Source organism: Lucilia sericata, unplaced genomic scaffold, assembly GCF_015586225.1.
Source record: "Lucilia sericata isolate MDLA Ls3-8-SP2 unplaced genomic scaffold, ASM1558622v1 Contig000096F_arrow, whole genome shotgun sequence".
NCBI lineage: Eukaryota > Metazoa > Arthropoda > Insecta > Diptera > Calliphoridae > Lucilia > Lucilia sericata.
This window is the reverse complement of record NW_023994128.1, coordinates 205,466-224,411: the sequence shown is the minus strand read 5'-3', so window position 1 is coordinate 224,411 and position 18,946 is coordinate 205,466. Positions and strand designations below refer to the sequence as shown.

Below are 18,946 nucleotides of genomic sequence, written 5' to 3'. Positions count from 1 at the left end.
GCACCACAATATCGTCCAGGTAGGCAAAGGCGTGGGGTTCCATTTCTGCACCAATTACTCTATCTAACGTTCTCTGAAACGTCGCTGGAGCTGACGTTAACCCAAAAGGCATCACCTTCCACTGAAACAAACCTTTTCCAGCCACTGTGAATGCTGTGTACTCTTTGCTGTCCTCTGCCATTGGTATTTGCCAGTACCCATTTTTAAGATCTATGCTGCTAATGAACTTTGAATTACGCAGCCGGTCTAGAATGGCGTGAATCCGTGGCAAGGGGTATGCATCGGCCACTGTTTTGGCATTGAGCTGCCTGTAATCAATACACAATCTAAGGGTACCATTTTTCTTTGGTGCCATGACAATGGGTGCACTGTAGGGACTCTTTGAGGGCTCTATACATCCATTTCTCAACAGTTCATCGATTTCTTCATTGATCAGCCTTTGCATTTCGGGATTGCGTTGCGTGTACCTTTGTCGGACCGGTCTGTCATCTTTCAGTGTGATTTGGTGTTCAGCTAAATTTGTAGGACCCTTGACATCTTTGAACTTGTCTAACTCACTCTCCAGAAACCGAGAAATTACTTCATCTTCACTAGGTGCTTCCTCGCCTGCCATCACTGCCTGCTCCTCTACTGCCATCATTACCTGTTGGGAAACAGGTCTAAACTTAACTTTCTGGTCACCGCACTGCATCTCAAACTCCACCGCTCTCAAGAAATCTAAGCCTAGCAGCACTTCGTCCAGCATGCTTGGCATAACACCCATCTCCATTTGGCAATTCCTGCTGCCCAATCTCACCCTCACTCTGATAACTTCTCTAACTTCTACTGTGGTACCATTCGCTAAGCTGATCCTGCTATCCACGGGAATCATCTGACTCTGTTCTCTTAACTCGTCGGCGACACGCTCGCTTACATAACTCCTCGAGGCGCCTGTATCGATTGTAGCCTCTTTGTGCAGGCTTCCAAGTTGGACCTGGGCCAGCAATCGGGTTTCCGTTTGACGGAAAGCACTTACTGGGGCAAGGTTTGTCTGTTCAGGGCCGCAGCCTCCCCTTGCTGATGGCTCGGTCCTCTGGCGTTTCCCGCATTTCTTCGGCAGCACTCACGGGTCCTCACACCTCTTCTGCCACATTGCCAGCAGAACAACACACTCTCGTTTTGGCAAAAACGGTAGCCATGTCCTTCTTGACCGCACCTCCTGCATGCCGTCGTTGGATTAATCGGGGTCTCCTCTGCCGTGGGTACAATTTGTCGAGCCCTATCATCTCTTCGATGAGCCTGTCGAGTGTCACGGTGATCATGACTTACCTCGGGATGGTGTGTTCGTATTACCTCGAAATCTTCGGCCATCTGAATCAGCTCTTCTAGGGACTGAAAATCTTTCCTTCTTATGTACATTTGATAGTCCACAAGGCAATTCCTAAATATTCTATCCACCTGCTGTTCGTGTGTGTATCCCGCGTGTCTCATCATGTTTTGTAATACGATGACAAAGTCTTTAAAGGTTTCTCGTGGTTTTTGCTGTCTTCGGCGAATTTCGTCGTCAAGCCCTTCAAAATATCGGGGTGGCAGGAAAAACTTCAGAAAGTCATCCTTAAAGCTTCTCCATGTGTTCCACTGACGGTTATTGTTTCTGAACCACAGCAGCGCCGCTTCTTTAAGCAATTCTGGCATTGTCCGGGGTAGCATATTTTTGTCCAGACCGTAGACCTCCGCGAGTTCTTCTACTCGCTCAACAAAAGCAATGGGATCTTTTCCGCCCTCATAGCGAAACGACCATTTCCTGACTATGTCGATCACGGTTGAGTAGTGTGGACTTTGCTGAGGTGGACTCGTAGCCGATTGCGAACTCCGTTCATTGTGTGGTGATGGGCACAACAGGTGGCCTGAGGCTGATTGCTGTCCCATTCTTGTTGCCATATGTGACACTGTTGGCACGTCTAGTTGTGTGGACATACCTGGGGTTGTGGGTGTTTGGCACCGGCCGTGCTTGTTTTCTAGCTCCTCTAGCCTGGTGAGGACCTTTTCCTTGTGTTCACCGGATATAAATGTGGCAAACCTCTTCCTCATTTCTTCTACGGTACCACTGGCATCTAGATCGAATTCTTCCAGATATTGCACCAATTCATCCTTTCGTAGGGTATATGCCCAGGACGTACGCACCATGATTTCTTGTCTCTTCTTTTATTACCTTTTTGTGTGTTGATCAAAAGGGTCCCTGCTCGGGCGCCAATGTAAGGAACCTCCGGTTATTCCGGGTTTGAAGCTGGGGTAGTGCTCAGTCTAGTCCAGGATTCCTTTACATAAAATTTTAATACACGCTTTCAAATGTTCTTATTTTTTTCTCTCGAGCTTTATTACTTTTATGCTTATATATATTTGTTTTTTTTTCTTTGCAAGTATTTTTAATACTTATATCACTTAACACGAACTTGTCTCGCTGGCCGGGTTGTGAACGTGTGACGCGTGTCGGTGTCCCTCCAATCCTGCCCTCTAACTCCTACCTTTGGGAATATCTAGAATGTAAATTCTAGAGATTATCTCTTGTTCCTAACTCTTCCGAGTGTAAACTTCCAGGAAGATTTCTATCGCTTTTGCCCTGAGCCAGTGCTTGCCTACGGTTTTTCTTCTAGAATGTAATTCTAGAGTTCTCTCTTGACCCTAATTTTCCCGAGTGTAAACTTCCAGGGAAAATGTCTATCACCTCTGCCCTAATCTTCCTCTAGCAGATGTAAATCCGTTAAAGGTTTTTGTTTGTCCACTGATTGTAAACCAGAGACCTAATCTTAGCCTTACTGTGTTTCTTGCTAACCTAGCACTGCCCACTGTAGTTTTCTTACCGACACACACGTCTTAGCTGTTCACCTGTTACACCGCAAAAGAGACTGATTGTTCGTTTACATCCTCTTTTATAGTCCTCAGTAACTACAACTCCTGTAGTTTTGTAGTGATGCTCCTCTCATAGGTTTGAACCGTTAACGGTTTTACAGCTTATTCTCCCCATCTGACTGTCCTCTCACTCTCTCAGGTTGGATATCCTCTTGTTCCCTCTTGCGGAATATATTTCTTCTCTCTTGCTGAATTCCTCTCTTGCTGAATATCTTTCTTCTCTCTGGCTGAATATCCTTCTCTTTCTCTCTGGCTGAATTCTCTTTGGCTGAATCCTTCTCTCTATGTCACTGTTCTGTTACTCTGTTGGGCTGAATTGATCGTTCTATCTGAAAAGAAACAAACACACATTGGCGGATGTAATCCGCCCCCCTTTGATGGATGTAATCCATTGCCCACCAAGTCAAACACTGATCAAATAGACATTTTATGTATTTATTTCAAAAACTACAATAAAAGAAATTGTGGGGTTCAAAATGGCAACATTTTGGGTCCTTACAACATAAAAGTGCATTTATTTCCCATCAAAAATCGATTTTTTGAGTGAAAACATAAAAGTCCATTTATTTTGGAAACTAGAAGAGATAGAGCCTAAACAACGATAATCTGTGATCACTTTTATTTCCCATCAAAAATCGATATTTTCACATCAAAAATCAATTTTTTGAGTGAAAACATAAAAGTCCATTTATTTTGGAAACTAGAAGAGATAGAGCCTAAACAACGATAATCTGTGATCACTTTTATTTCACATTAAAAATCGATTTTTTGAGTGAAAACATAAAAGTCCATTTATTTTGGAAACTAGAAGAGATAGAGCCTAAACAACGATAATCTGTGATCACTTTTATTTCCCATCAAAAATCGATATTTTCACATCAAAAATCGATTTTTTGAGTGAAAACATAAAAGTCCATTTATTTTGGAAACTAGAAGAGATAGAGCCTAAACAACGATAATCTGTGATCACTTTTATTTCCCATCAAAAATCGATTTTTTGAGTGAAAACTTAAAAGTCCATTTATTTTGGAAACTAGAAGAGATAGAGCCTAAACAACGATAATCTGTGATCACTTTTATTTCACATTAAAAATCGATTTTTTGAGTGAAAACATAAAAGTGCATTTATTTCCCATCAAAAATCGATTTTTTGAGTGAAAACATAAAAGTCCATTTATTTTGGAAACTAGAAGAGATAGAGCCTAAACAACGATAATCTGTGATCACTTTTATTTCCCATCAAAAATCGATATTTTCACATCAAAAATCAATTTTTTGAGTGAAAACATAAAAGTCCATTTATTTTGGAAACTAGAAGAGATAGAGCCTAAACAACGATAATCTGTGATCACTTTTATTTCACGTTAAAAATCGATTTTTTGAGTGAAAGCATAAAAGTCCATTTATTTTGGAAACTAGAAGAGATAGAGCCTAAACAACGATAATCTGTGATCACTTTTATTTCACATTAAAAATCGATTTTTTGAGTGAAAACATAAAAGTCCATTTATTTTGGAAACTAGAAGAGATAGAGCCTAAACAACGATAATCTGTGATCACTTCTATTTCCCATCAAAAATCGATATTTTCACATTAAAAATCGATTTTTTGAGTGAAAACATAAAAGTCCATTTATTTTGGAAACTAGAAGAGATAGAGCCTAAACAACAATAATCTGTGATCACATTTATTTCCCATCAAAAATCGATTTTTTGAGTGAAAACATAAAAGTGCATTTATTTCCCATCAAAAATCGATTTTTTGAGTGAAAACATAAAAGTCCATTTATTTTGGAAACTAGAAGAGATAGAGCCTAAACAACGATAATCTGTGATCACTTTTATTTCACATTAAAAATCGATTTTTTGAGTGAAAACATAAAAGTCCATTTATTTTGGAAACTAGAAGAGATAGAGCCTAAACAACGATAATCTGTGATCACTTCTATTTCCCATCAAAAATTGATATTTTCACATTAAAAATCGATTTTTTGAGTGGAAACATAAAAGTCCATTTATTTTGGAAACTAGAAGAGATAGAGCCTAAACAACGATAATCTGTGATCACTTTTATTTCCCATCAAAAATCGATATTTTCACATCAAAAATCGATTTTTTGAGTGAAAACATAAAAGTCCATTTATTTTGGAAACTAGAAGAGATAGAGCCTAAACAACGATAATCTGTGATCACTTTTATTTCCCATCAAAAATCGATATTTTCACATCAAAAATCAATTTTTTTGAGTGAAAACATAAAAGTCCATTTATTTTGGAAACTAGAAGAGATAGAGCCTAAACAACGATAATCTGTGATCACTTTTATTTCCCATCAAAAATCGATATTTTCACATCAAAAATCAATTTTTTGAGTGAAAACATAAAAGTCCATTTATTTTGGAAACTAGAAGAGATAGAGCCTAAACAACGATAATCTGTGATCACTTTTATTTCACATTAAAAATCGATTTTTTGAGTGAAAACATAAAAGTCCATTTATTTTGGAAACTAGAAGAGATAGAGCCTAAACAACGATAATCTGTGATCACTTCTATTTCCCATCAAAAATCGATATTTTCACATCAAAAATCAATTTTTTTGAGTGAAAACATAAAAGTCCATTTATTTTGGAAACTAGAAGAGATAGAGCCTAAACAACGATAATCTGTGATCACTTTTATTTCACATTAAAAATCGATTTTTTGAGTGAAAACATAAAAGTCCATTTATTTTGGAAACTAGAAGAGATAGAGCCTAAACAACGATCACTTTTATTTCACATTAAAAATCGATTTTTTGAGTGAAAACATAAAAGTCCATTTATTTTGGAAACTAGAAGAGATAGAGCCTAAACAACGATAATCTGTGATCACTTCTATTTCCCATCAAAAATTGATATTTTCACATTAAAAATCGATTTTTTGAGTGAAAACATAAAAGTCCATTTATTTTGGAAACTAGAAGAGATAGAGCCTAAACAACGATAATCTGTGATCACTTTTATTTCCCATCAAAAATCGATATTTTCACATTAAAAATCGATTTTTTAGGTGAAAACATAAAAGTCCATTTATTTTGGAAATTAGAAGAGATAGAGCCTAAACAACGATAATCTGTGATCACTTTTATTTCCCATCAAAAATCGATATTTTCACATTAAAAATCGATTTTTTAGGTGAAAACATAAAAGTCCATTTATTTTGGAAACTAGAAGAGATAGAGCCTAAACAACGATAATCTGTGATCACTTTTATTTCCCATCAAAAATCGATATTTTCACATTAAAAATCGATTTTTTGAGTGAAAACATAAAAGTCCATTTATTTTGGAAACTAGAAGATATAGAGCCTAAACAACGATAATCTGTGATCACTTTTATTTCCCATCAAAAATCGATATTTTCACATCAAAAATCAATTTTTTGAGTGAAAACATAAAAGTCCATTTATTTTGGAAACTAGAAGAGATAGAGCCTAAACCACGATAATCTGTGATCACTTTTATTTCACATTAAAAATCGATTTTTTGAGTGAAAACATAAAAGTCCATTTATTTTGGAAACTAGAAGAGATAGAGCCTAAACAACGATAATCTGTGATCACTTTTATTTTCCATCAAAAATCGATATTTTCACAATAAAAATCGATTTTTTGAGTGAAAACATAAAAGTCCATTTATTTTGGAAACTAGAAGAGATAGAGCCTAAACCACGATAATCTGTGATCACTTTTATTTCACATTAAAAATCGATTTTTTGAGTGAAAACATAAAAGTCCATTTATTTTGGAAACTAGAAGAGATAGAGCCTAAACAACGATAATCTGTGATCACTTTTATTTTCCATCAAAAATCGATATTTTCACATTAAAAATCGATTTTTTGAGTGAAAACATAAAAGTCCATTTATTTTGGAAACTAGAAGAGATAGAGCCTAAACAATGATAATCTGTGATCACATTTATTACCCATCAAAAATCGATTTTTTGAGTGAAAACATAAAAGTCCATTTATTTTGGAAACTAGAAGAGATAGAGCCTAAACAACGATAATCTGTGATCACTTTTATTTTCCATCAAAAATCGAAATTTTCACATCAAAAATCAATTTTTTGAGTGAAAACATAAAAGTCCATTTATTTTGGAAACTAGAAGAGATAGAGCCTAAACAACGATAATCTGTGATCACTTTTATTTCCCATCAAAAATCGATATTTTCACATTAAAAATCGATTTTTTGAGTGAAAACATAAAAGTCCATTTATTTTGGAAACTAGAAGAGATAGAGCCTAAACAACGATAATCTGTGATCACTTTTATTTCCCATCAAAAATAGATTTTTTGAGTGTAAACATAAAAGTCCATTTATTTTGGAAACTAGAAGAGATAGAGCCTAAACAACGATAATCTGTGATCACTTTTATTTCCCATCAAAAATCGATATTTTCACATTAAAAATCGATTTTTTGAGTGAAAACATAAAAGTCCATTTATTTTGGAAACTAGAAGAGATAGAGCCTAAACAACGATAATCTGTGATCACTTTTATTTTCCATCAAAAATCGATATTTTCACATTAAAAATCGATTTTTTGAGTGAAAACATAAAAGTCCATTTATTTTGGAAACTAGAAGATATAGAGCCTAAACAACGATAATCTGTGATCACTTTTATTTCCCATCAAAAAACGATATTTTCACATCAAAAATCTTTTGAGTGAAAACATAAAAGTCCATTTATTTTGGAAACTAGAAGAGATAGAGCCTAAACCACGATAATCTGTGATCACTTTTATTTCACATTAAAAATCGATTTTTTGAGTGAAAACATAAAAGTCCATTTATTTTGGAAACTAGAAGAGATAGAGCCTAAACAACGATAATCTGTGATCACTTTTATTTTCCATCAAAAATCGATATTTTCACATTAAAAATCGATTTTTTGAGTGAAAACATAAAAGTCCATTTATTTTGGAAACTAGAAGAGATGGAGCCTAAACAATGATAATCTGTGATCACTTTTATTACCCATCAAAAATCGATTTTTTGAGTGAAAACATAAAAGTCCATTTATTTTGGAAACTAGAAGAGATAGAGCCTAAACAACGATAATCTGTGATCACTTTTATTTTCCATCAAAAATCGAAATTTTCACATCAAAAATCAATTTTTTGAGTGAAAACATAAAAGTCCATTTATTTTGGAAACTAGAAGAGATAGAGCCTAAACAACGATAATCTGTGATCACTTTTATTTCCCATCAAAAATCGATATTTTCACATTAAAAATCGATTTTTTGAGTGAAAACATAAAAGTCCATTTATTTTGGAAACTAGAAGAGATAGAGCCTAAACAACGATAATCTGTGATCACTTTTATTTCCCATCAAAAATAGATTTTTTGAGTGTAAACATAAAAGTCCATTTATTTTGGAAACTAGAAGAGATAGAGCCTAAACAACGATAATCTGTGATCACTTTTATTTCCCATCAAAAAACGATATTTTCACATTAAAAATCGATTTTTTGAGTGAAAACATAAAAGTCCATTTATTTTGGAAACTAGAAGAGATAAAGCCTAAACAACGATAATCTGTGATCACTTTTACTTCCCATCAAAAATCGATATTTTCATATTAAAAATAGTTTTTTAGGTGAAAACATAAAAGTCCATTTATTTTGGAAACTAGAAGAGATAGAGCCAAAACAACGATTATCTTTGATCACTTTAATTCTCGTCAAAAATCGATTTTTTTAGTTATTTTGGAAACTAGAAGAGATAAAGCCAAAAGAAAGATAATCTGTGATCACTTTTATTTCTCATCAAAAATCATTTTTTTTGTGTGAAAACATAAAAGTTCATTTATTTTGGAAACTAGAAGAGATAGAGCCAAAACGAAGATAATCTGTGATCACTTTATTTACATCAAAAATCGATTTTTGAGTGAAAACATAAAAGTCCATTTATTTTGGAAACTAGAAGAGATAGAGCCAAAACAACGATAATCTGTGATCACTTTTATTTCCCATCAAAAATCGATATTTTCACATCAAAAATCGATTTTTTGAGTGAAAACATAAAAGTCTATTTATTTTGAAAACTAGAAGAGATAGAGCCTAAACAACGATAACACAGTGAGACAAACTAAACGAAAATCAAAATACCTGGGAAGTGATACTATTTTTCTGAAAGAAGGATCCGAGTAGGACAAGAAACTGTTTTTGAAATTTCCCAAATACCTCCAAAATCTTGAAATACGGGTAAAAACCGGGTATTCATATTTTTAAGCACTTAAAAATTAGTAACTTAGTTGAGTCTCAACCGATTTTAAGTTTCTGAACGGATTTAGAAAGCAGAAGCTGAGGCCTTTATAATGACATATATGATGTTTAAGGAACCTAGAAAAATATGTGTGCATTTCATTGGCAAACATGTTTTTGATTTTAGTTTTGCACCGTTTTTAAAATTTGGAGATGTTTTTGCAAAGTATTTTATATAGGTACCGTACTATTTATTAATGTATTAGAATACTATGTGTGTTAATGAAAAAAATTGTTCAAAAACTGATTTTCTGAAGGATGCTTTATATGAGGGATAGGGATAACTGTGTGCCGATCCGCATAAAATTTGGTGGGAGGATTTATGTTTATATAAAAGTTATTTGTGCTGAATTTCGTCGTGATATTGATATTGAAAGGATAATTATGGAATTTAAGTCATTTTCTGGAGGGTTTGTAAGGGGACTAAGGACAAATAAGTCCGTATTATTTAAAGAATCAGCAGTATAACTAATGATTATAGCAAACTCATTTATGTCGATTTTTTTTTATTGATCGGACCTTGTTTGATCCTAGCCCCCATACAAATCCTCTTTCAAAAAATTACTCTAATTCCATAATTATCTTAATTATATTAATATCACGATGTAATTCAGCATAAATAATTTTTATATAAACACAAATAGTTAATGAGGATCTTACTCTATTTAACCATATCCCCCATATAAAGCATCCTTCAGAAATCATTTTTTGAACAATTTTGTGTTAAGAAAAATATCAATCACGTCATCAATTCCTAACGGATCAAAGTTGCGTTTTATTCATTAATAAGCAAAGGCTTATAATTAATTAATAAGTAGTACGGTTCCTATATAAAATACTTTCAAAAAACATTTCCAAACTTTAAAAACGGTGCAAAGTTAAAATCAAAAACATCTTTGATGAAATGCACCCATAGTTTTCCAGGTTGCTTAAACATCATATATGTCATTATAAAGGCCTCAGCTTCTGTTTTCTAAATCCGTTGAGAAACTTAAAATCGATTGAGACTCAACTAAGTTACTGATATTTAAGTGCTGGTTTCTCAAGATTTTGGAGGTGTTTGGGAAATTTCAAAAATAGATTCTTGCTCTACTCGAATCCACCTATCAGAAAAATTGTATCACTTCCCAGGTATTTATTTTTGTCGCATAGTGTTATTGGTGGAAAACATATTGTCTAAAAGAGGCTTTATATGGAAGTTAGGTTCAAATATATACCGATTTTCATAAAATTTTGATAAAAGTAATGGTTATAAGACAATTTTTAACGTTGAAGACATTTCTTAAAAGGGATTTTGTATGGGCCAATCGTTACAAAAAACGACAGAGTCATTTTTGCTTATATAAAACATAGTTTTGTCAATTTCTGGAAAGATGTTAGTATATTATGTACTTATGAGCTAAAAAGTTGTATGGGGCTAGGTGAAATAATGGACCGATTTCAAATTTTATTAAAATATCTTGAAAATTGCGGCCAGTATCTGGTGCACAAGATTTACATGGACAACCAGCCAACCGTACGGACAGATAATTTTAACATAGGAGTAGTTTTTGGATTGGTCTAACGTAATGCATATATGGAATACGTGGTCCTCAACTAGTCGACAATTTATAGAAAATTACTGATTCATACGTATTAGGGTAAAAATTGTTCAAAAATATATGTAAGGATGAACAATGATCTTAATTATCACTAGAAAAAATTTGACGCAAATAAAAATACATTTGCAATATATATTATATTAAAATTTGTACACACCTGTATTTTTCGATTAAAAGAATCCGTTTATTGTTGGTAACTCATATCCGCCATTTATTTTGCTAGTAAATTAAAAAAAATAATCACTCTTTTCCAACAATCCACATTAACACACTTTTGTTAACAGCAATTAAAATTTAATCAAACATTAATTCCAAATATAATCTGGCAACACTTTAAATTTATTTTTGTTTACATGTGGAGTTATATACATACATACGTGTGTATGTAAGTACGTATAAATTTGCCCATTCATCTTTTAACTAATGCTTTTCCTCTGTTAACCATGATTTATTTGTACACACTAATATTCACACGCACTATTTTGACAAGAACCACACGAATAAGAAAACTTTAATAGAATTTTACTTTATTTTGCAATTTAGAAATTATTTAATTTAACTATTATTTCACTATTTCAACAATGACTTTTTTTTGCAAAAATGCAAGACAACAACAAAATACACACACAAACGACACGTACAATGAATTGCGATTAGAATTTGATAGAATTTCTTTGCATTTTCTTTTCTATATTGCAATTATGAAGAAATTTCAACTTTTAACTATTTCATAACACTAATAGACATTTATTTTAACAATTCGTTTAATTAACAATCTTTTGAAAAAGTTTTTTAACAATTTCTAATACAAGTAACAGGTTCCCGGCGCGTACCATTTTGCATTTTCTTTTCTATATTGCAATTATGAAGAAATTTCAACTTTTAACTATTTCATAACACTAATGGACATTTATTTTAACAATTTGTTTAATTAACAATATTTTTAAAAAGGTTTTTAACAATTTCTAATATGAGTAACAGATTCCCGGCGCGTACCACTTAAAATGCAATAATAAACTGAAAAGAAAATCTCAAGAAACAAACAAACAATTGAAGGATTAGAAGTTAAAAAGAGTAGCAAATAAAAAATGTAAACAAAGCTTTTAATGAGAGTGCAAGAAAAAGGCTAAAAAAGAACAACAACAAAAACGCTGTGATTTTTGTAATTGTATGCATTTATTTGGACTTTGATTACAATTTTAACCGCTGACGGCAAGCGACTGCCAACAATAGATATAGTTTGTCAATTATTTAATCAAAACGCTATTTATTATGTATTTTATATTATTACTTAATTGTAATAAAACTTATTTCGTATACATATTATTACTAAATTCAGATGCAGTACTATTAAACGAAATTTACTTGAAAATAAATCAAAAACACCACAGCTGGTTAGAATTTTCGTTATCCGAAATGCCGAATTATTACCACAAAAAATAGTTCCTAAACCACTGTACAAAGGAAACGTACAATGAATTATATTTAGAATTTGATAAAATCTTTTTTTTTTTTTTTTGGTTTTTAAGGGAATTACCCGATATTTAGCAATTATTTTTGTAATTTATTACCATAAAATTCTTATCTTTTGATTTATTAAATATAAATAGGCATATAGATATCTGTATGTACATACATAGTACATGTGTATACATATCGTTCATTTACTACAAGATTATCCCAAAAAGGTCGATTCGAGAAACACGACATTGAATGTTTTATGACATTTTACCATTTCTAAAATAACTTTTAAATAGATCATTAAATTTCAAACATAAAACCAGATATATATTTCTAAACTGAAATTAAATTAAATTTTTACCAAATATGCATATGAAAAAACTTGAATAGTGGATTTGACGTTTGTGGCAAAAATTTACCGAAAATAACAGATTTTGTGTTATGCCAGTCTTGTAGTAAATGAGCGATATGTATGTACTTCACACAATATTTTTTTCCAATATTTTTATTATTGATATGTAGGTAGCACAATCTGTTTAAATAAAAGGAAACATAACTACATGTACAAGTTTTAATCAATATTTACTCTATAATTTAATATAAATTTGAATTTACTGTTTATAGCTTTGCAACCCTGATAAAAAGGTACCTTAAACGCATCACAGTGGAACAAATATAATAATGTTTATACATTCGATAAAATTAAATATATGAAAAATATTAACATTTGATTTGACATTTGACAATTGATTTTTTTTTTCTAAAATGAGGAAAATAAAACAGATAACGATTCAAAAGATATATTTATGAGAAAAACTGTAGTTAGTTATTTCAAACTTTAGATAAAGATATCTGAAAGAAGGAACAATAAATAGACGACATACAAAATTATATAAATGACATTGTACTTTAGGCTATGATATCTTGAAAACCTGATCAGCAATTCCTAAATTCAAATACGGATTTATTTTTTTAGCATTTGAATTAACGTTTAATACTCTTATGCCTACTGTTTATCATAATTTAGGCAATAAGTACCAGTACAATTAAATTACCCAATATTAAGTACTCTACTTATTTTCTGAACAAGTGTGTGTGTATTTTCAAAATTTCGTTACGATTTTGAGAATTTTTTTGTATGTGTTCAAATGAAATATTTATGTCTATCTGTTTATTTGTCAAAGATAGATTAAATAAATTTCTATTTCGAGAGCTATTAGTTAAACAACAACAATAATAAAGAAATATATCACAGCTAAGCTAAAGATTACTATGTGGGAAAAAAGTCATTATTTTCAAATAGAATTTCTGGGATTTAGTTTTAGCTTAAGTCTCGCTGAGACGAGACGTTTAAAATCGTTTTCTGTAGCATAGAACAAAAACAAATTAAAATAATTAATTAAAATCTATTTGTTTATATATAGTATTAGATTTTTTTTATTGTTATTATTTAAAAGTATTTAGATTAAAATTTCAAGATCTTTTTGCAAAAATGAAAAAATCCATTGTTTTATTATCGTTTGTTTACTGTGCGCTGGTGATTAATTTAATTAATTGTGTCAATGTGAGTTTTTACAGTAATTTTTTTAATCAAACAAAGGCGACTTATTTATTTTTTTGTAAATTTAAAAAAAAAGAACCGAAAGTAATTCCTAGAATTAATAAAAAAATGTTTTCGAAGTATTGAATTTAGTATTCCACGAAACCAAAAAAAAAATAATTTAAATATTATTAAACTATGGAAATTGTATCTAAGCTTCTGTGTAAGGATCAGTGGATCTCCAACAATGCTATGATAATTTGCGTTTAATTCGAATTTTATAAAACTTAATATGTTCTCTCTTTAATAAAGGCCTCTGGAGAAAATGCTACCCAAAAACTGCAGGTGGAGATATTCTATGAAACCTTATGCCCAGATAGTATGCGTTTCATACGCAATCAACTTTATACATCCCTAAAATCTAACGAATGGCTTCCTTATACCGATTTACAATTTATTCCCTATGGAAAAGTTGGTGTAAGTTTTGTTACAACAAAAGAATCAATAATAATATTTATAACACAGTGCGACAAAATTACAAAAGTCTCCTCATGACCTAGTGCAGTTTATAGGTCTAGTAGAGTGATTCACAATATAATATTTAGAATTTTTAATATACCCCAATTCAGTTCCTTATAACTCACTTATTTTCTTAAAGATTGCAAAAGACATTGTCTTTTCAAAAAAATTAAAACGTATTAAAGAAATTTGATAAATAAAATTTAAGTCCGACAACAATAAAAAATCCGTTTTTTGGATATAACTCCCGATTTAAGGGGTATATTAAAAATTCTACATATGGTAAATATTAGTCACATGTTGAGTAATTTTTTGCTGTGACACAGTGTAAATTAATCAAAAATCCTATCTTTGAAGGTTTGGACAGATCCTGATACAAATATAACCAATCTCTATTGCCAGCATGGTCAAAGGGAGTGTGAATTAAATGCTCTACATGCATGTATTGTGGAGCATAATACAATAGAAGAACAATTGGAAATGTTTAACTGTTTACTTAATGGTTATTCCACGGATGTTGATGTGGTAGGTAGAAAATAAGCATTGTCGTGAAATTTACTTTCCGGGAACAGTTTATCACAATTGTTGAAAATATTCCAAATGAAAAAAAGTTTTAAAAATGTAATATTAAATGCACGGATATCTAGTAGATGAGTTAATCCCTTAACAAATATATTTCTTTTATGCTTATTTTTAATTTTAGTGCTCTAAACGTTTGAATATTGATGTAAGCGCTGCTAAAAATTGTAAAAATACACGCACAACATATGACATTTTGAAAAAATATGGCGATAAAACGGATGCTATTGAAATTTCATTTGTACCCTCAATTGCCATGGGTGGGGTAAGTTGTTTAGAAGGATAGTGGTTGGTTTGTTATGGCTTTTTACTTAAAGTACATTCCTTTCCATAGTCCTTTTCCTTTTAATCATGTTTTTACAATTGTTTCTTTATTTTTTTAAGGTATTTGATCCTTGGAAACAGCGTGCCATTTTACATAATTTCTCTAGAGTATTTTGTCGTAAATATAAAGAAAAATTTGATGTTATTTTAGAAAAATGTTAAAAAAAAGTTTATGTTATTAAAATGTATTAAATAAAACTGTACAATCAGCATTTTTATTAACTTTGTACTAACTTTATTTTTAAATCAAATAAAAAAATTTTACTATTTATTTAAAAAAAATAATAAAAATGTAACAAACCAAATTGCGAAATACATATCACAAAAAATAAAACACACATCAACGCAAGGCATAATTTTAGCACAAAAACTCTCTTTCGTATCACTACATACATTTAAGATTAACTATTTGAAAAGTAACGAATTTTTTAAGGTGAATTTCTTTCTAGGAAATTTAACGTAATATTACCATTTTAGAACCTGAAATTGAAACTAATTTCCCTTTTTAATTTCAACTGGCAATGTTGTATCTTATAAATGTGTTGCCAACAGCCTAACATCACTGTTTATTTACAGCTGTCAAAAAATTTCCCTACGATTTTTGCATGTTTTCATGGAAAATATATTTACTCTGGCAATGCTACGCTTTCGTCAAGCATGTTATTTCTTTGCTTTTATTTACCTAAATTTTAGGTCCTAAAACATGAAAATTAAGACATATTAAATATCTACCTTTTTTATTACTAATTTATCACTAAATTTCCTTCAAAACTTCTAAAAAAAATAAATTTCCCTCTCTTTGTTGATTTTCGCAATCTCTTTTGTTTTCATTTTTCTCATTATGACGCAAAAAATATACCATCTGGCAATACTGCGTTTTTTCATGTTTCTTTTCTTTCGTAAATCGTATTCGGGATTGTCACGTCAATTTCAGTCCGGTCAATAAGAAAAATTAAATTTTCTTTGGAAATTGTGAAAATATTAACAAAAAACAAGTAAAAATTGTTGAAAACTATTAAGCAATGACTGAACCATTAAATGCTGGAGCGACGACGGTGCACTTTGAGAAGCCATCAGTGCAATTCAATGAAAATGGCTGGGGACCATGCGAGTTGCCCGATACATTTAAAGATGTGCCATATCAGCCATTCAGTAAAAGCGATCGTCTAGGAAAGATTTGTGATTGGACTCAATCCAATAATGATAAGAAATATCAAAGTGAGTGGTTTGCAAAAATATTACATTAGTCAAAGAAAAATTAAATGAAAACTTTGTCTACGGAAAAGTGAGGTTATGTGCACACAACAAAATATGTGGCAGCCATTTTTTGGAGTGACACTGTGTGATTGTGTGTGCAAAAACAAAAATTTCCCTTATGCAATTTTTTTCAATTTGACATTTAAGGCAAAAGGGAAATTTAATAAAAGGCGTTTTAAAGAATACGAATAACAAAACAAAATATGAATATAAACAAAAGACAGCTGTTTAAGATTTTTTTTGTTTGAAATCACTTTAATAATTTTTAATTATTTATTTTTAGACAAGTATGCCTCTGCATTTGGTACCGGCAATCAATATGCCTACTATCATGAAGAGGATGAAACTACCTTCCATTTGGTCGATACCGCACGCATTCAGAAACCACCTCATCAACGTGGCCGTTTCCGTAACAATTTGCGTGGTTCTAGGTTTGTACTTATTGTTTAAATATGCATTTACTTTTTAAATGTTAATATTTCATTTCAATTTAATAGAAATGCCCGTGGTCGCAGCAACCGTGGTGGTCTTACCAATACCATGACCACTTTAGGTGGCAAAAACAATAAAACTCGTGATGCTCGTCGTGGCGTCAACAAGAAGTTTGGCTCTCGTAATGCCCCACCCAAGATGCGTGAATCATCGGTGGCGGTACGTGCCGACTGGACCTCAATTGAAGAAATGGACTTCCCACGCCTGATGAAATTGTCTTTGCCCAACATTAAGGAGGGAGAGGATATTGTGACTTGTGGTACTTTGGAATATTACGACAAAACTTACGATCGTATCAATGTTAAGAATGAAAAACCTTTGCAAAAGATTGATCGTATTGTTCATACTGTAACAACCATTGACGATCCCGTTATTCGTCGTTTGTCCAAGACTGTGGGTAATGTTTTCGCTACTGATGCCATTTTGGCCACCATTATGTGTTCGACTCGTTCAAATTACTCTTGGGATATTGTTATTGAGAAGTTTGGTGAGTAATATTTCTTACAATAATTTTTATTTATAACTAGACTGAGATGCAAAATAAAAATAGAGTTAAAAAACATACTATAATTATTATAACTCCTTTCAGGTGACAAAATCTTCATGGATAAGCGTGACAATACTGAATTCGATTTATTGACTGTCAATGAGACCTCAGTCGAACCCCCAACCGATGACGATAGCTCCCCCAACTCTCCCCGTAATCTGGCCATTGAAGCTACTTTTATTAATCACAATTTCAGTCAACAGGTGTTGAAGACAGGACCCAATGAATCGAAATACAAATTTGAAGAGGCCAATCCCTTCATTACCGAAGACGAAGACATTGAAGTCGCTAGTGTTGGTTATCGTTACAAGAAATGGAATTTGGGTAGTGATATTGTTTTGGTTGCGCGTTGCGAACACGATGGTGTCTTACAAACACCAAACAATGAACCTCAATTCTTGTCCATTAAGGCTTTGAATGAATGGGATTCGAAATTGGCAAATGGGGTTGAATGGCGTCAAAAGTTGGATACACAACGTGGTGCTGTATTGGCTAATGAATTACGTAATAATGCCTGCAAATTGGCCAAATGGACTGTGCAAGCTGTGCTCGCCGGTTCCGATCAACTTAAGCTAGGTTATGTCTCACGTATCAATCCCCGCGATCCCTCACGTCACGTCATCTTGGGCACCCAACAATTCAAGCCCCATGAATTTGCCACTCAAATCAATTTAAGCATGGACAATGCTTGGGGTATTTTGCGTTGCATCATCGATATTGTTATGAAACAAAAGGATGGTAAATACTTGATCATGAAGGATCCTAACAAGCCCATGATCCGTTTGTACGATATTCCCGACAACACCTTCGACAGTGATGATTCCGAAGATGGTGAGGGTGATGATGGTGAAGGCTTCCAACCTGTTTACGCTTATGGCGGTGGTAATAAATAAGTTAATTAAGCATAATTTACTACATACAATTACTGTGAGAGTGTGAACGTCGTGTGTGAGCAAACACAAGAACAACATAAGTAAATAAACAAACAAACCCTATTAAACTGAGGAAAAAAGTCGTCAACAATTAAGATTTATAAGCATTTTTTTTTATAAATTGTAATTTTTCTTTTTAGTTATATTTTATAAATTATTTGTTTAAATCAACCACTACTTTTTGTAATCAGTTATTTTGTAATACTACATACATACATAAATTAATAATATGAAAACAATAACAATATTCCCTTTAAATAATCAACTCTATAAAAAGTGTTGCTTTAATACAAAATTATTAAATAATAAAAAGAGATACAAAAAAACATGCATCGGTATGTTAAAGCAACTAAAGACAAAACGTGTGTGTGTTTGTTTTATTGAGAAAGGATAAATTAAAAAGAGAAACGGGAGATTTTTACACTTTAAGTTGCAATAATTTCAAGAAAATATAATAAAATTTTGGAAAATAATTTTGACAATTGGTTTTAA

General features: G+C 31.9%; 3 protein-coding genes across 3 annotated transcripts; 2 read left to right on the top strand and 1 right to left on the bottom strand.

Annotated features, from left to right (window-relative positions):
• Positions 1-1,011: 1,011 nt before the first annotated feature.
• On the bottom strand, positions 1,012-2,192 carry LOC119599916. Its single transcript, XM_037949859.1, has one exon. It carries the CDS (start codon positions 2,164-2,166, stop codon positions 1,012-1,014), a length of 1,155 nt encoding a protein of 384 aa, XP_037805787.1. The 5' UTR covers positions 2,167-2,192.
• An 11,375-nt stretch (positions 2,193-13,567) lies between these two features.
• LOC119599917 (GILT-like protein 3) lies at positions 13,568-15,449 on the top strand. Its single transcript, XM_037949860.1, has 5 exons — positions 13,568-13,828; positions 14,117-14,281; positions 14,681-14,848; positions 15,027-15,167; positions 15,287-15,449. Exons 1-5 carry the CDS (start codon positions 13,757-13,759, stop codon positions 15,386-15,388), a joined length of 648 nt encoding a protein of 215 aa, XP_037805788.1. The 5' UTR covers positions 13,568-13,756; the 3' UTR covers positions 15,389-15,449.
• A 649-nt stretch (positions 15,450-16,098) lies between these two features.
• Positions 16,099-18,815, top strand: LOC119599912 (eukaryotic translation initiation factor 3 subunit D-1). Its single transcript, XM_037949855.1, has 4 exons — positions 16,099-16,444; positions 16,767-16,914; positions 16,981-17,462; positions 17,565-18,815. The coding sequence occupies exons 1-4, from the start codon at positions 16,249-16,251 to the stop codon at positions 18,413-18,415; spliced, it is 1,677 nt and encodes a 558-aa protein (XP_037805783.1). The 5' UTR covers positions 16,099-16,248; the 3' UTR covers positions 18,416-18,815.
• The last annotated feature ends 131 nt before the right edge of the window (positions 18,816-18,946 follow it).

What these genes read in the sequence shown, in the direction of transcription:
- LOC119599916 (XM_037949859.1), bottom strand. Translation starts at nt 2,166, where the DNA reads ATGGTGCGTACGTCCTGGGCATATACCCTACGAAAGGATGAATTGGTG.
- LOC119599917 (XM_037949860.1), top strand. Translation starts at nt 13,757, where the DNA reads ATGAAAAAATCCATTGTTTTATTATCGTTTGTTTACTGTGCGCTGGTG. An exon ending in ATTTAATTAATTGTGTCAAT is followed by an intron (nt 13,829 to 14,116) that starts GTGAGTTTTTAC and finishes TCTTTAATAAAG; the next exon opens with GCCTCTGGAGAAAATGCTAC. An exon ending in TTCCCTATGGAAAAGTTGGT is followed by an intron (nt 14,282 to 14,680) that starts GTAAGTTTTGTT and finishes CTATCTTTGAAG; the next exon opens with GTTTGGACAGATCCTGATAC.
- LOC119599912 (XM_037949855.1), top strand. Translation starts at nt 16,249, where the DNA reads ATGACTGAACCATTAAATGCTGGAGCGACGACGGTGCACTTTGAGAAG. An exon ending in TAATGATAAGAAATATCAAA is followed by an intron (nt 16,445 to 16,766) that starts GTGAGTGGTTTG and finishes ATTTATTTTTAG; the next exon opens with ACAAGTATGCCTCTGCATTT. An exon ending in AACAATTTGCGTGGTTCTAG is followed by an intron (nt 16,915 to 16,980) that starts GTTTGTACTTAT and finishes TCAATTTAATAG; the next exon opens with AAATGCCCGTGGTCGCAGCA.